The 16,449-nt window shown below is 47.7% G+C and overlaps 4 protein-coding genes across 4 annotated transcripts; 1 reads left to right on the top strand and 3 right to left on the bottom strand.

Annotated features, from left to right (window-relative positions):
- Positions 1–31: 31 nt before the first annotated feature.
- BO85DRAFT_460527 (putative LMBR1 domain protein) lies at positions 32–1,944 on the bottom strand (the record flags this gene model as incomplete). The annotated part of the gene is made up of 2 exons (XM_025661722.1): positions 32–1,278; positions 1,395–1,944. The coding sequence occupies 2 exons, from the start codon at positions 1,942–1,944 to the stop codon at positions 32–34; spliced, it is 1,797 nt and encodes a 598-aa protein (XP_025514525.1).
- Positions 1,945–2,318: 374 nt separating this feature from the next.
- Positions 2,319–7,519, top strand: BO85DRAFT_400032 (cleavage/polyadenylation factor CFT1). Its single transcript, XM_025657113.1, has 9 exons — positions 2,319–4,507; positions 4,557–4,870; positions 4,961–5,128; positions 5,202–5,561; positions 5,614–5,812; positions 5,862–5,937; positions 5,997–6,450; positions 6,520–6,667; positions 6,721–7,519. The coding sequence occupies exons 1-9, from the start codon at positions 2,530–2,532 to the stop codon at positions 7,200–7,202; spliced, it is 4,179 nt and encodes a 1,392-aa protein (XP_025514524.1). The 5' UTR covers positions 2,319–2,529; the 3' UTR covers positions 7,203–7,519.
- BO85DRAFT_54882 (uncharacterized protein) lies at positions 7,301–8,034 on the bottom strand. Its single transcript, XM_025665475.1, has one exon. It carries the CDS (start codon positions 7,826–7,828, stop codon positions 7,427–7,429), a length of 402 nt encoding a protein of 133 aa, XP_025514523.1. The 5' UTR covers positions 7,829–8,034; the 3' UTR covers positions 7,301–7,426.
- BO85DRAFT_54881 (NDT80/PhoG-like DNA-binding family protein) lies at positions 8,035–10,244 on the bottom strand. The gene is made up of 2 exons (XM_025665474.1): positions 9,935–10,244; positions 8,035–9,876 (listed from the first exon to the last, which is right to left on the bottom strand). Exons 1-2 carry the CDS (start codon positions 10,078–10,080, stop codon positions 8,241–8,243), a joined length of 1,782 nt encoding a protein of 593 aa, XP_025514522.1. The 5' UTR covers positions 10,081–10,244; the 3' UTR covers positions 8,035–8,240.
- Between the last annotated feature and the right edge of the window lie 6,205 nt (positions 10,245–16,449).

The following is a 16,449-nucleotide window of genomic DNA, read 5'->3' as shown; positions in this document are numbered from 1 at the left end:
GACTTGAGAAGGCCATATACGTCCAAATAACCTACTCCCCTGCTCTGGTTGGGAAGTTGTTTCCTCCTCCGACACTATGATAGGTGTCACTAACACCTCTCCCAGAGCTTGCCAGTAGCCGTTCCTCCTCAGCCTCCTCAGCTTCCTGGTCTAGTAGACGTTCATCAAGTTTCGGATGGCGGATGAAAGAGGTGACCAAGACGAGCAAGTAGACACCTGAGATTTTAGATCTCATAAGCCTGTGGCTAGATTTTATGAAGACTGGAGGTTCCCACTTACCGAGAAAGATAAATTGAGACCAGAAAAATACTGTGCCGAAAAAGGGATAGCTTATCGTCACGCGGTTGAGGAACATACTAGTGACGCTGGGTGTGCAGACTTGCTTGGCAGCCGTGTTGTCTGTTAGTTCCGAGCATGGCTTGATCAGGCGTTTGTTAATCAAACAATCCGATTGCTGGCCCGGGGGGCGATCACAGAATGTTTGTGGTCCAAAAGTTGCGTACTGGGGTGCAACAAGCATGGGAATCGAATAGTCCAAAGCTAGTATTGTCAGAATCAGCATGGCAGTGGTCAGAAGCAGGGCTTGTGGAGACGTGTGCCCCATTCTGATCCGAAATATTCTGATCCATAGAAAGCGAATGCCAATGGTAGATATCCCGACCACTGAACTGCCAAACAGCAACAGAACAACTACTGTAAAAACGGCATAGTCGATAGGAAATACCCTTGCCGATTGAACGAATACCCAGTTCATGGGATTGAAAACCCCAATGCGACTGAGTATGTATCCGCAACGTTGTTTGCACATAGAATTCTTGGCTTTGTCAATTGCCGTCAAGAGCATTGATATCCATATCATGAGTGCGACTAAGAGAATGGCAATGCCGCCTAGGAGCTTTAATGGGCGGAAGAAAGCCGTAATCTTTAGCCATGCCCTCATAAATCGGCCTCGACCTTCACCGTCTGCCTCTTCTGCCAAGCGTTGCCGCCTAATAAGCGTTCTCTCATCTCGAACGAGGGTATCGAGCTCTCTACGTTCCTTAGAAGAGAGGAGACCCGGATCTCCTCTACAGCGCCCTTCCAGCTGGCGCTGACGCTCTCGATTAGATTCGAGCTGTGCACCTGTCGACGCTTTCCAGGTCATGTCTGACACAGATGGAGCTGTCCGTATCATCATCATGGGAAGAACGGCAAGGCCCGTTGAGGTATATAAGACATAAAGGAACAGCCCCAGAGTTATCAATAACCCAAGGGTGAATGTAATGACCCTCTCGCCGCCTAAAAGGAAACCAATCAGTATTAGATTATGATGAACAGGTATTCTCTTTTTTTTTCAAATCTTAGAAAAAGGGGGAAATAAGGACATGCTGGAGGGAGGTGAAGGGAGATCTCACGATTCTCAGCCAGAAGCTTCCTGAGATAGTCTGAAAAATTGCTGTCCTTAATATTCGAAACAGGGACAAGGAAGCCAACAATGAAAAGCACAACCACTATCGCAATAAACGAGATAGTGTACTTAAACGCGGTCCAGAGTCGTTTGGCAGCAGATTGCTCACCGGATTCGACAGCCACTTCATCGTATTCTTCGTACCAGAAATAGACAAATGGGATTGCGAGAAGGCATAGAAAAGCATCAAGCGAGTAGAGGAGATAGTACACAGCCGTTAATAGAGAAACAATCTTGTCTACTTCATCCTGAGTGGCCCAAGGTTTTCTTTGACCAAGCTTCGAGGATGTGGTAGAGGAAATTAAAGCAACATCCACGGGCAACAAGAGAACAGTGGCAAGTAAGCTTGTAATCGCGACAATACACGTGAACGTCACAACTGAAGAGCGATCCCGAGGCGTTTGATATGTATAGATGAACACCGACGCTACCATTACCAGAACAGCTACCACAATAGCGTATACTGCCCATATAAGGGATGTTTGTAAGAGGGCCATCTTGGTTATAGGGATAGATTAGGCCCTACGAAAGGCGAAAGACAACAGCTCCGCAAAGGGTTGGGTGCAAGTATTGTCAAGACTCCAGATCCGATGGAGTTTTCTTCACATCGGAGTAGATGGATAGACGAGCTAGATCCTATTCTGTTTCAGGTTGTGTTCATACCCAAATCACTCAAGACGGGCATGACGATAGGTATAAGCAAGGCAGGCAGGTAGAGAAATAGATTAGTTGTTGAGGACCACCAACAATTAACGTTCATTATTGGGGTCAAAAAGTCCCGCATGTATTACGTCATCGTCTGGGAGGCCAGATGTATTGTCACGTGTCGCGTCGCACTTGAAGCACGGAACCTCCAATCATGCCCGTCCCAGCTAGGAATGTTGATATAAAGCTTGGGTTTACTATTTATTCTCGTCGCCGTCATCCCAGGCTTCATTCCCTTTCTTCACAACAATCATCTGCTTAGCCCGTTTTTACTTTCCTGGCAATGCTGCCGTTTGCGCAGGTCAGTAGAGTAAACTGGGTTTGACGAGGAGAGTCAAACACTCCTGGGCAAAGCAATTTTCTGGTTTGGCAAACGCATGATGCAGTGCTATACTGAACTATTGCCCCCGACTGGGGTCACCCATGCTTTGGCGGTCCCTTTCCTTGCGGCAACGTCAAATGATCTGATCGTGGTTAGAACATCACTGCTTCAGATCTATTCGCTGCATAAAGTTACCTCCAATGCGGAAGGAGCCGACGCCCAGCAGGAATTGACGAAGCTCCTCCTGGAAAAAGAGTATTCGCTTTCGGGAACTGTAACTGGTCTTTGTCGGGTCAAGGTTCTCAACAGCAGGAGCGGCGGAGAAGCTGTTTTGGTCGCCTTCCGGAATGCCAAACTTAGCTTGATTGAATGGGACCCTGAGCGTCGAAGCATCTCCACCATCTCCATTCATTATTACGAGCGAGATGATCTGACCCGTAGTCCATGGGTTCCTGACCTGAAAAACTGTGGCAGCATCCTCAGTGTGGACCCAAGCAGTAGATGTGCGATATTCAACTTTGGAATTCGGAACCTCGCCATTATTCCTTTCCACCAGCCAGGAGATGACCTGGTGATGGATGATTATGGGTCAGACCTCGGGGAAGGAATGTCAACTGACCACGATCTCGGAGGTGGCCCTGATAAAGCCAAAGAGGGTATTGCGTATCAAACTCCATATGCCCCGTCTTTTGTTCTGCCCTTGACGGCATTGGATCCTTCCATACTTCACCCGATAAGCCTTGCTTTCCTATACGAGTATAGGGAACCGACCTTTGGCATATTATATTCTCAAGTTGCAACATCAAGTGCCCTCCTGCCTGAAAGAAAAGACGTGGTTTTCTATACTGTGTTTACGCTAGATTTGGAGCAGCAAGCGTCCACGATATTACTTTCCGTGTCAAGGCTGCCTAGTGATCTGTTTAGGGTGGTGGCCCTCCCACCTCCTGTCGGCGGTGCTTTATTGATCGGGTCCAATGAATTAGTGCATATTGACCAGGCAGGCAAGACAAATGCCGTTGGAGTTAACGAGTTCTCAAGACAAGTTTCATCATTTTCTATGACAGACCAATCTGATTTGGCACTACGTCTTGAGAACTGTATCGTTGAGTGTCTCGGGGATAGCAGCGGGGACATGCTTTTGGTGCTTTCTACCGGGGAGATGGCCATCGTGAAATTCAAGTTAGATGGGAGGTCAGTCTCTGGGATCTCGGTTCACCTGCTGCCGGCTCACGCAGGTCTTACCTCCATGAATTCCGCGGCAGCTGCTTCAACCTTCATAGGTGATGGGAAAATTTTCCTGGGCAGCGAGGATGGCGATTCGGTGCTTTTAGGCTATTCTTGTTCATCCTCCAGCTCAAAAAAGCACCGTCTGCAAGCAAAGCAAGCGATAGATGACTCTGCGGATATGTCAGAAGAGGACCAGAGTGAGGACGATGTGTATGAAGACGATCTTTATTCTACATCCCCGGACACAACACTTACCGGCCGCCGTCCGTCAGGAGAATCATCTGCTTTCGGGCTGTATGACTTCCGGATGCACGATAAGCTTATCAACATTGGTCCTTTGAGGGACATAACCATTGGAAGGAAGCTACCCACGAACCAAGAAAAGGGAGGCGATCGTACTAATAGTACTTCTCCAGAGCTGCAAATAGTAGCTTCCCAAGGCTCACACAAAAGTGGCGGTTTGGTAGTAATGGCCCGCGAGATCGATCCCCATGTCGTCGCCTCAATTTCACTTGAGTCAGTAGACAGTATCTGGACAGCTTCATTGACTTGGGAGGAAGAAGCTGTCTCGAGAACGTCTGAGAAGATAGGGCAACGATCTCAGCGATGCTATGTTATTGCAACAGAGGCCAAAGCTTCCGATAGGGAAGAATCGCTCATCTTCGTTGTGGATGGCCATGATCTAAAGCCTTTCAGAGCGCCCGATTTTAATCCCAACGAAGATGTGACAATTAACATTGGGACGCAAGAAAGCAGGAAGCGCGTGGTTCAAGTCCTGAAGAATGAGGTGCGGAGTTATGACATTGGTAAGTTCACACCCAGCCCGGTGTCGATGTAACTTATCTGACGGAACAGACCTGGGTTTAACTCAAATATACCCGATATGGGACGATGACACCAATGATGAACGAATGGCTGTTAGTGCTAGTTTGGCCGACTCTTGTCTTGCAATCCTACGGGACGATTCTACGTTATTGTTCCTTCAAGCAGACGACAGTGGAGACCTTGATGAAGTAGTTCTTGGTGAGGATGTAGCATCTGGAAAGTGGATATCCTGTTGCTTGTACAGCGATAAAACTGGGTTGTTTTCCTCCATCGATCGAACACTGAGTGAGCCGGTCAAGAACGATATGTTTCTATTCCTACTCAGCCATGATTCCAAGCTCTTCGTAAGTAGCATGAACCCACTATGCGAGATTTCCTGCTCTGATCGTCTTCTACCCTGCGTTGATGGCATCTAATGCTTCCGAATTCATCAGGTATATCGCGTCCGCGATCAAAAGCTGCTATCGATAATCGAGGGGCTGGACGGCCTGTCGCCTCTGTTATCCAGTGAGCCACCCAAGCGGTCTGGCACACGTGAAAATTTGGTAGAGGCAATCGTTGCTGATCTCGGTGAAACATGGAGTGCTTCGCCGTACTTGATTGTATGCCACCATACTGGTCACTCTAGACCGCCTCTCATCACTAGCTCTGGTGCGCTAACCGCAGCCCTGATAGTTACGATCTGAAACCGATGACTTGATAATCTACAAACCTTTTGTGATTCCAACAGGTCCAACCGGAGAGATTCACACCCTGAAGTTTTCCAAAGAAAACAACAGTGTTCTGCCGATGATCTCACCTGATGTCGACTCAACACAGCCCAGTGGGTCAGATTATAGGGTTAGGCCACTGCGCATCCTGCCCGATATCTCGGGACTCAGTGCTGTATTCATGCCTGGTGCTTCAGCAGGCTTCGTTCTCAGGACATCTGCAAGTGCGCCACACTTTCTGCGCTTAAGAGGGGAAAGTCCCCGGTGCGTAAGCAGCTTAGATACCTCTGAATGTAGTAGGGGGTTTATTTCTATGGACTCGCAGGTTCGCAATGTCAGGATAATTCGTTATAATGATATGCTAATCTAGTGGGCAGAGTACGGTTCGATTTTGTCAACTGCCCCCTATGACACGATTCGATTACCAGTGGACATTGAAAAAGGTGCACCTAGGAGAACAAGTTGATCACTTAGCTTATTCCACCTCTTCCGGGATGTACGTATTAGGGACGTGTCATGCAACCGATTTCAAACTGCCCGACGATGACGAGTTGCACCCAGAATGGCGCAATGAAGGTTTGTGCTCTATCTACCTAATTCAGGGGACCAGGCTGAAACTGTCTAGCTATTTCGTTTTTCCCATCGGCGCGTGGAAGCTTTATTAAGCTTGTTAGCCCTAATACATGGTCTATCATCGACAGGTATGAAGTCATCATCTGCAGCGTTAAGACTAGGTCATCCTAACTCTTCACTTGCACAGTTATTCCCTCGGCACAGACGAGTACGTCATGGCAATCAAGAACATAAGCCTTGAAATATCGGAAAACACCCACGAACGCAAGGACTTGATAGTCGTGGGTACTGCGTTCGCCCGGGGCGAAGACATACCCTCACGCGGCTGCATCTATGTTTTCGAGGTCGTGCAGGTTGTTCCAGACCCAGACGACCCTGAGACAGATCGCAAGTTGAAGCTTATCGGTAAAGAATCAGTGAAGGGCGCCGTGACTGCCCTATCTGAAATTGGCGGGCAGGGCTTCGTCCTGGTGGCACAAGGACAAAAGTGTATGGTTAGAGGCCTCAAGGAAGATGGTAGCCTTCTCCCTGTTGCTTTCATGGATATGCAGTGTTATGTCAGTGTCGTGAAAGAGCTCAAAGGCACTGGGATGTGCATCCTTGGCGATGCCGTGAAAGGGATATGGTTCGCAGGCTATTCGGTATTGTCCCCATGCTCAGTCACTATGGAACCAACATGAGCATATCAAGCTAACATGTCCGCTTTCTAGGAGGAGCCCTACAAAATGAGCCTTTTTGCCAAGGATCTAGACTACCTTGAAGTGTCCGCGGCTGAATTTCTTCCAGACGGTAGAAGGCTATTCATTGTTGTGGCTGACAGCGATTGCAACATCCATGTATTGCAGTATGATCCGGAAGGTAGGACTGGACAGCCGAAAGGATATACTCAAGGACTCAGCTAATTGCAACAGATCCCAAATCCTCGAACGGTGACAAGCTGCTTAGCCGCAGTAAATTTCATACGGGTAACTTCGCCTCCACGTTGACTCTTCTACCACGTACAATGGTCTCTTCAGAGAAGATGATTTCCAATTCGGACGATATGGATATCGACAACCAGAGCGCCCTCCACCAAGTCCTGATGACCGCACAGAACGGCTCTCTTGGCTTGATTACCTGCATGCCTGAAGAGTCATACCGCAGATTGTCTGCTTTACAGTCACAACTGACGAATACACTGGAACACCCCTGCGGTCTCAATCCTCGAGCCTTCCGAGCTGTGGAGAGCGATGGCACAGCTGGTAGGGGTATGCTTGACGGTAATCTCTTGTTTAAATGGATAGATATGAGCAAGCAACGCAAGACAGAGATCGCAGGACGCGTGGGTGCACGTGAATGGGAGATAAAGGCCGACCTTGAGGCCATTAGTGGTGATGGCCTTGGCTATCTCTAACTACACCAACCCTTAAGGAACCTGTTGCTCATAATCTGTACTAGCCCGGAGTGCCGGCTAGCTAGATCAGAAACCGAACTTTCTAGGAGAACTTGGCTAGAGTGTTGTCACAGATACAATGGGGCAGGTTGGGTGCATCGGAACGCTACTCCATGCTCGCATGAAGTAAATTCACGTCAACATGTATATTGTAAGGGCTAGTTCCGTGTATACCTGCAATTCGTTCAGCGTGGATAATTATTACACATTGTAGTTTCCCCATATAGAACCAAAACAGTGCGCACAAAACGCAAGTGCAGTGCATCACAGATACCGACTGATGAAGACAAATGTAAAAACAAATTTTGGTACAGGAACGTTCCAGACGACCAGCCGAGCAATACTCTTTCTTCGGTCCCGTAGCCGGCGAAAATAATTACCAGACAAAACCTCCTTTCACATATATGCAACCAGAAGAAGAAGAAAGCAGGATGATGGAAGAAGGACGGCAACCTGAGAAACAGAAATGAATAGGGAGCCGAGTCCGAGAAATAGTGTGGAAGAAATGTGACAAAAGAAGCATCATCGAAGAAAATCACGCCCGAAAGGCGCAAAGTCCAAAAGCCGCTTCCTATCCGTGACTCCATCGCGCCGCGACTTATCCTTACCAGGGAAGGGTCGTATACATAACCGTACACCCCAAGACCCAGATGGGAGGGGGAATAAATAGAGAGGAAGAAAGAGAGAGAGAAAACAACCCAGATAAAGACGAGAAAGTATAGAAGCGAGACAGGAGATTAAGGGGAACGAAACGTGGTGGAAGAAGGATGCGTGAAAGGGCAATCAGGAAGATGGAAGTGACGGACTAGGCTGGTGTCTGCCAGAGGAAGAGTTCTGGTTCATATTCAACCAGCCTGCCAGGCAGTGTGGGCGAACGCAGGATGCACAAGCAATCAAAGAAACAATCGGAGTAGTTCCTGGAGTCTAGGAAACCTGCTATCAAGCCCGACTGCAGATGCATGAAACCAACCCCGATGGCTCTCATCACCCATTTCATCGTCAAAAGACATCTTCTGCAGCGAAATATCGTTTGCTTCGTCCGCGTGCAGCAACAAACTTCACTTCAGGTAGGTTTGTATGGTGCACTACATGTGGTCGATATACTGCATCGACTGGTGCTTGCCAATCATCCAAGCCCAAGGGGAAATACTCATATAACAAGTCAGCGCTCTCATTTGGAAATGGGAGCGTCGAAGCGAAGGGCTGCTGCATATTGGTATTATTCAGTAAGGGTAGAGAGGACGAGCTTCGCGATTGTGTTTCGGGTAAGCCATGAGACAACTTGCGCATCTTGGCCGGAGGGGCTGCAGAATTATCCATGTTCATAAGCTTGTGTGACATATCATTTGTATATGAAGAGGCCGGCCTGGCCGAATCAGCTGGGTTGACCGAATCATTGCCATCATCATCTTCGAGGAGCGATAGATTGATGGGGGCGGCAACTGGATGTCGCTGGGCTTCTGTAGGCCGTGAGAACTCCGGGCTAGACTGAGTATATACCGTCGAGTGAGGCAAAGTCGTCGATGGATGCACACCGCCAACAGGAGGCGGCACTTGCGCCCAATCCGGGGAAGCTTGTTGGCCAACTACACCACCTTGGGACGTAGACGTCTCTGGGGAACTGCTCTTCAATGTGGCTTTGGCCTTGGCCGGTGCTGCACCGGGATGTGGCGCAGAATCACCGGTTGGGGTTCGGTTGACAGCAGCCGACTGAGCTGCTTGTGCGCTTTTGCGCGACGCCGCAGCACTGTTGCTCAATGGCAAGTCCTTGCGAGACTGGAAATTGCGTGGGCTCCGGCCCCGGACTATGACAGGGCCCGACTGTACCTCGCAGACTGGTATCTTGGCACCGGTAGACAGCGTAGCTACAACCTTCAAACGAATAACGAAGTGTTGTTGGAGCTCTTTTCTTCGCCCATTATTCGCAGTAGCAACGCGAAATTGAAGTCGTTTCCAGGCAATAGGGAAGGTGGCGTAGTCAGTATCAAGGTCTTGTCCGGCCATGATATCTAATGGAATCGGAGGTGGCTCCTTTTCAACCTTGATAGTAGGATTGTTGCTATTAGGGTTACCACCGGTTCCGCTGGAAACATTGTTCCCATCTTCAGCTGTAGGATTCACATTTGCGGCGTGTGTCTTCCAAGGAACCGAGATTATCTTGACAGAATTGCCTTCAACGGACTCCGTAGCAGACACAGTGAGTTCTTGGGCCAGAATAGGGATCCGGTCGCCTTGCTCCGTCATAATGTAGCGTAAGCTCCGTGGGAGGGTAACAGAGCCTGTTATCTGAAACAGGTTTCGGCGGTAGCACGTCAGCTCCGCTCCCTGCTGAGGCGGGGCATTCTCGGCAGGGGATGTGGTCCAAGGCGACTCTGCAAGAAAGAACATGCCGTGCAGCTGAGCAGAGAGCGATATTGAGGTGCGGCGTAGAGAGTAATCTAAGAGAGTGAAGCCGTACGCAGGCATTGAGAAGCTCAGTAGTTTATTGTTATGATCTATAGAATCAGGAGGTTGCTCGGGCGGCGCAGGTTCGAACGGAGCGACCATGTCTGTAAACGGATCTTCATAACCAGAGGGAAATCGTTTCAACGATGCGGGAGGTAAAGCATGTTGAGAAAATGCGATGTCGTCCCCACTAGCGGGATTGTATGTCAGACGCGAACTATGGAGGGAAGGATGTCAGCTCAACTCACCTCACGAATGTTTCGGAGTCGAAATTAGAACGTTGTTCAGGCAGGTCCATGCCGGACATTGAATTGAGGTAATCGGTGCTCTGCATATTACCGAGTGATAACGGGCTGGCCAGGTAAGGCATAGCCATGGTATCAAAGCCCTCCATGGCGGGGCGGCAGGACACGAGGCGTTTAGGACAACCGAGATGATTGAGGCAAAATCGGTATCTCTGTAATGCCGGGAAGCGTTCAGACTCAATAGGTAGAAGAGGCCGGATGAGAGTGTATGAAGAGGTCGACGAAGGACAGAGTTCAAAGACGAGTCGATACCGGCAAGGATGAAGCAGAAGGGTCGCGACGAGCGCGGAGGACGCGGGTTAAGCTAGAGGGGGGAGAGTACATGGAAGGGTTGGTCCCAAAGAGAAGCCAGCTGCGGACGTAACTGGCGCGATTTAGGGACAAAAGAAGACGACGAAGGAGGAGAGGAATAGATCACCTAAAGTGGGATAAGAAAGAGTGATGGCAAAGTACCGGGAAGGTACAAGGGAAGCAGGGGAGAAGGGGAGAAAGAGGTGGAAGAGGTGGAAGAGGAGGAGGAGGAGCAGTAGTGGCGGTAGTTGTAGTTTGCAGCAAGTAGTAGCAAGTAGGAAAAGATCATGAAGAAATGCGGAGTGTAAGTAAGTAAGTAGGAGGAGTAATAGAAGTAGTAGTGGTAATAGTGATAGCAGGAGCAGCAAGCAGCCACCGCCTGGAGTGGATCGGATTCGCCCGAAGTCAGTGCATTTGGAGAAAGCAGCTTGTGGTTGGTGGAGACGGGAGTGATTCCTCAGGGAAAGAGCGTCCAAAGAAGTTAACGATTCACTAGACAAGATCCGGAGCGAGCCTAGGCTGGCATGGATGGGGATTTCGGGAGGAGATAAGAGAGGAAGGGCCAGGCAGACGGACCCGGCGATGGGGCCGCAGCAAGAGCCAGCAAGAGAGGGGCGGATGGTGGAGAAGGGGAAAGTGAGAGAAAAAAAAATAAAATAAAAAGGTTAGGAAATAAAAAGAATAAAAAAAAAAAAAAACAAATTGGAAAAGTAAATAGAAGAAGAGAAATAAAGAAAATGAAGTGGTAAGAGGAGAGGAGAGTGGAGTGGAGTGGAGGGGAGGGGAGGGGGGAAGAGTGGAGGGACTGGAGACCAGACAGACAGACAGAGCGCGCGCGAGAGAGAAGAGAGAGAGAGAGAGAGAGGAAGAGCTGAGACGGACTGGCCAGACGTTTCGGGGATTTGGCTCACAGTACGGATAAAGTACAGAAGTCAAAACGTCCACTTTTTCTTTTTACCTTTCCCTGGATCGAGTTTAGCTTGAAGGGAATTACCTAAGGTACCCACGAATGAAGACAGCACATTCTTAATTCGGTTACTTTACTTTACTTTACAGTTACCGAAGGGGTTTTAAGTTGAACAAGAGAAGCTGATACGCTGGACCGGTGTGGATTACCACGCTCTCAGACCAAAAAGCATCTGGAAGAAGCTGAGATCCCGTTTGTTGCCTCTTCCTCGGATTACTATGCGGAGCACATCCAAGATTAAGATCAAATGAAAGAAGAAAAAAGAAAGAATCCACCTCCGTGAAGCCGAAGACGGGTATTTGGGATCGGTATTGCAGCCCGCAACACTCCTAATTCGTCAGAAAAGAGAAAGACTCGGAATCACTTAGTAGTAGCTAATCCACTGAAAGGGACACCCTCATTTGCCCTTCATTTTTCACATATCCCTCCTCTTTCGGGTTGTCTTCCTTGCTATTCATTTTTCTTTTTCTTTTTTATCTGCTTTCGTTTTGCCCTCTTTGGAACCCCTCGATTCGTATTTCTGCAGAAAGGGCAATAAAAAAAAGAAGAAGAAAGCCCCAATAGAAGTTTTATCGGAGACAAAGACAGCAGACAGGACTACCTACACTACACTACAACAAGACCGAAATCTGAAATTTTGAGAAGTTTCTTTGACACTTCCGATGAAGACCGCATTCCCTCGTCTTTGAAGAGCAATTGTCCCAGGAGGTCATACACTAGTATGCTCTAGCGTTCCCGGGAAAGTCATTAGGCTACGGCGCACAAGATGACAGCCACTAGGTCAGGGATGGTGCCAAAGTTTGTCTGAAGCTGTAGACTGCTGTGAGTCAACAAACTGGCATACCTTCTTCCCTCTCTGATCAGGAACAACACAATGTTGATCACGTGTTCAGGAGCTACTGGTCTACCTTGAAAACGGGAGGTATTGTGGACGTTCCTAATGCGGCACTAGTTGTGATTGAGAAAGGCTACAGATTATGAGTTCTGTCTACGAGTATCTAGTATCTCTGTCCCTGAGGCCCATGTAGGACCTGCCGGATCAGGTGATGCTTGTCCAGGAAAATCCGATTTGCATGCAGCCGTTGCGTGAAAGAGACATTCAAAGTATTAGTTACTAGTCTATGAGTACTTAGGACTTGGTTCATAGGAGACCCACTATAACCCGGGGAATTCGGGGTCAGAGCCTTACTCTATAGGCCAGTTTTGTTAACGGTCCTGCCAATTTGAAAATATGAACACCTACGACTGCTGTTTTCGGGACGATGAAGATGCTACTGCTTACCGAGGTATTGAGTGAGCTGTTCTCTACTAGTTCAGGGAGGGTAGATGAGGGTGGCCAAGGAACAAAAACAAACACAGTGTATACCGTGAGAGAAGAAAAAAAATTATAATAATAAGTATAACAAACGTGGTCTCATTCTAAATAAGATAGACTCAAACTTTCTCGGCTAACATCGGCCGAGGGAAACACCAGACCCCTCTTTTAAGGCGGCCTGAAGTTGGGGCAAATGTTGATGATGGGCTATGGCTAAGCTACTTCTGTGATACAGAATGCCATGTAAAATAGTACCTAAAGAAAGAGAACTTCCAAGTTCAAGGGTTTTGCGTACTGGCGAATCTCAATCAAGTCCATTCCGGACCAGTAAGTAACAGTACTTACTAAGTACTCGATACAGGGCCTCGCCTAAGTGCGGTTTCGGCTTTTACCAACCCAGGTAGTAAGCTGTAAAAATATAGAAAATGGAAAAGAAAAGAAAATGATTGATCCGGCGATGTGGCCATAACCTGTATGAGGTAATCTCAATAGCATTACTGTTTAGGATAAATGAAGATGGTTGATCTGGTAGATCACCTTTTCCAATGTCTTCCGTCATCAGTGATGGATTATTTCTCCGACCCCAGCCATCAAGACGCCCAACCATCGCTGGGTAAAGCCAAGTATACTAGTACCTGTGTCTTAAGCGCAGTAGAACCCCTGACACATGCAGCGAAAACAACAAATCTACATGGATACAATGTTTTTGTGTAGTAAGTAGTGTCCGAGATGGGTAAGTACGCCCAGTCTAGCCGATTTATGTGAATCAATCAATCAACCAACCTTGAAGTCCGGTCGCATGTATATCGATGTTGTGAAGTTCCTTATCAACATATACTTAGAACTAATTTGCTAATTTCTCACACGTAAAATCATCAGCAGCAGGATTTACTAAAGTTCCTAGCTGAAAGCTTACTATAGCACAAGTATTGCTACTTGGAGGGCATATAACCCAAATGCATCTATTCATTCTATTCTATTATCATTATTATTATTATTATTACTGTTTACTTTTCTTTGTTTAATATGCTTGTTTCTCCTCTGCATACATCAACCATGCTCTTACAGGGGGGGTTATTAGCCAAAACGCTCGTAATCTAGAAATCAGTAAATAACCCACCCACAACACTCGGAAATGTGGCCCTGGGCTAACGGGGCACCCAAACCCACAAATCTAAGTTACATGGTCAGAAAATAAGGGATTTGGAGTGATCACTAGCATACTACTAAGTGAGTACTAGGCTTGTGTAACTACTTGAAAAAGCTCTATTTATCTGTATTAGTGCTGCTCACCACTGGTTTCTCCGCATGCAGTCTCTCAAATAAGTACTGGGATCCCTTGTACCCAAAGTGGTTTACCCATCAAACAACACAAAACGCATCTGGAAATAGTTACTAATTTACTGCACACCTGGGATAGGGTCTCACACACAGTACTGTATCCAGGGTACCTGTCTACAATTCAACAGACCTTCAGCTGAGAGGTAGGTCCCATGCCTTCATCGTCGACTACAAGAACATCATCATCATCCTTTGCCCAGCTTTCCGAGTAGTCTGCAGTGAGAGGTTGTGGCCACCATTGAAGGGGGGGTGGGAGGGTTGGTCCTGCTTAGGAGGCAGTTTGGAAACATGATTGGCTATGATCGAGTGAGATGTCTCAGTCTCCGGGACAAAGCCGGATTAGCCGCGTCCGAAGGTTGGACCGCAAATTGCTCGTTCTCGAACCGGGGGCACGAGCTGCAGAGTAATTCGAGTCTAACTGATTCTAATAAGCTGCGTTTAAATTTGCGCTAACCAAATAAAGCTAGTCGTGGGAAGTTGGGTATGCAGCTATTCCACTCAAGTATCTGCTTAGTACGGAGGTGTAGACCTGGGGGTGTGGGCCCACCAAAAGTGATTGCCATCATTGAGAGTTAGTAGGATTGTTCGAGGCAATTGGATTTCCCCCTCTTATGGTTCCGGGGCGAAAATGCCTCAATGTGTGTATGTGTGGGGGGGTAGGCTCTTTCATCGAAACAATGGACATATTTGATGAGAGCAGAAGAATATTAAGCCTCTTAGGACACCTGCAAGTTGCAGGACTTATGGTGCTTAACTGCGGGGTCTTGGAACTACAGAAGAGCTTGCATGGTGTCTTCCCTGATTGTAGAATGAAGGATGAAAAAAAAAATACTAAAAATGAAATTTACAATAATCATATTGTTCAATTTATTTATTCAAGATAAATCTATAGAGAGGGAAATGATTGAATCACCAAAAAGAAACAAATCTGGTATGCAAGGGGACCGATCAATCCGTTAAAAATGCCTACTGCTTCGTGAACCTTCCTTCCTACACGTATTTAGTTACTTGCTTACGGTACAACCTTCTTCCTTCCCTCCACATAGAAGAGGCAAATCACCGATGGGAAGCAATAGTAAGTACTTACTAGGAGTAAGTGTGTGACAGGCTGACAGGATCACAAGCCAGTCCTTGTGGGACCAAGTCCAAAGTCAAAAACACCTGCAGCCTTTCTCGCAGTTTTCTTTCGTCGAGGACCCTCCTCAGGGCGTGCTTGGCACCAGCCTTACACCTGCCAGTGGAAAATCCGTATCTAGATACACAGTATAACCCCATCTCATGGTTTAGAGTCTAGACTTTGTGCCTTTTTGGTTTGGGCAAAATCTCACACATCGCGTGCTGATCATCTGTCCGATTTTAGCACGACACGAAGACGGGATCGCAGCCAGTGCAATGTGAATCTATGGGGGGCGGGGAGGGTGTGGCTGCCCCAGTCACATGTTCGTTTCTGTTCAGTCTCTTGCCGACACACTACGGATATGGAGGGGGGTGGGGATGGTTGTTTTTTTGGAAAAGAGGCAAAAGCAGGTTCCTTTGACCCTATCCTGCTTAGAGCATCTGTCCCTGACCACTGCACTTCTACATTCTCAGGGGTGAGATCCTGGATCCAAGGCTGATTTACCCAATCTGACCCCGAGAATGGCACCATGTCGTCATTTTAAGTTCCCTGGTTGGGTGGTGTGGATCACACTCTGTCTGCATCTTCTAAAATCGGTCTGCTAGGTTCAGGTCTATGTAGGACCGGAATATATCGTTGCAATTTATTTAATTATTTTAATTAGTTATTTTTCTTTGGGTGGAAGAGTAAGAAAAGAAAAAGGAAAAAGAAAAAAGGTCGTAGGTGAAAACGGAAAATCCACACCAAAACACCGGGATCGAATGTACGAATCGAGGATAATTGAATCTAACAGTAAATATAGTAATGGGGGATACGGAGTACTAGAATACAAAGTAGGAATAAAGATTAAAAGAAAAAGGACATTCCAACTGAATTGAAGTGGCCACCGCAACCGGACGGACCGCCAACCCGCGGGGTGGGACTGCAGTTTAGTCCAAGCCGATTCGATCCTCTCGCCTTTCCTTCTCCACGCGTGGGGCTTAAAGCTAACTAAGTACTACTTACTCCGTACAGAAGACAACTTACCGGAACAGACTTAACTAACTAGAAACTCTTCCTACAAAGTAGATAGAGGCTTCTACTGTGGTGGAGCAAGAAAGAAGATATACTGGTAGAGTGCAAAGACTGCATTGGGGAGGCTACTAGTACTTAGTAAGATTGAGCTAGTTACTACCTTGAGAACCACCCAATCCACGAGGACGGATTTTCTCCTGCTGTTGGCCGGACCCAGTTTGTCCCCGACGTCCGAAAGCAGCAGCAGGGATTCATCGGTACCTTCGCCTCTGTTGCCCCTCCGCCCCTTTTCGTTTATCACTTTCTACTGGTCTTGACAATCCCTCAAACCCATCGGGAGGATCTCGGAGGTGGAGTTCCTACCGCAAATCCTGATGTTCCGCGGCGTTTTCCCTCATAAGTGACGGCTTTGA

This window comes from Aspergillus piperis (genome assembly GCF_003184755.1).
Source record: "Aspergillus piperis CBS 112811 unplaced genomic scaffold BO85scaffold_12, whole genome shotgun sequence".
Taxonomy (NCBI): Eukaryota; Fungi; Ascomycota; class Eurotiomycetes; order Eurotiales; family Aspergillaceae; genus Aspergillus; species Aspergillus piperis.
This window is presented reverse-complemented; position numbering and strand designations above follow the sequence as displayed.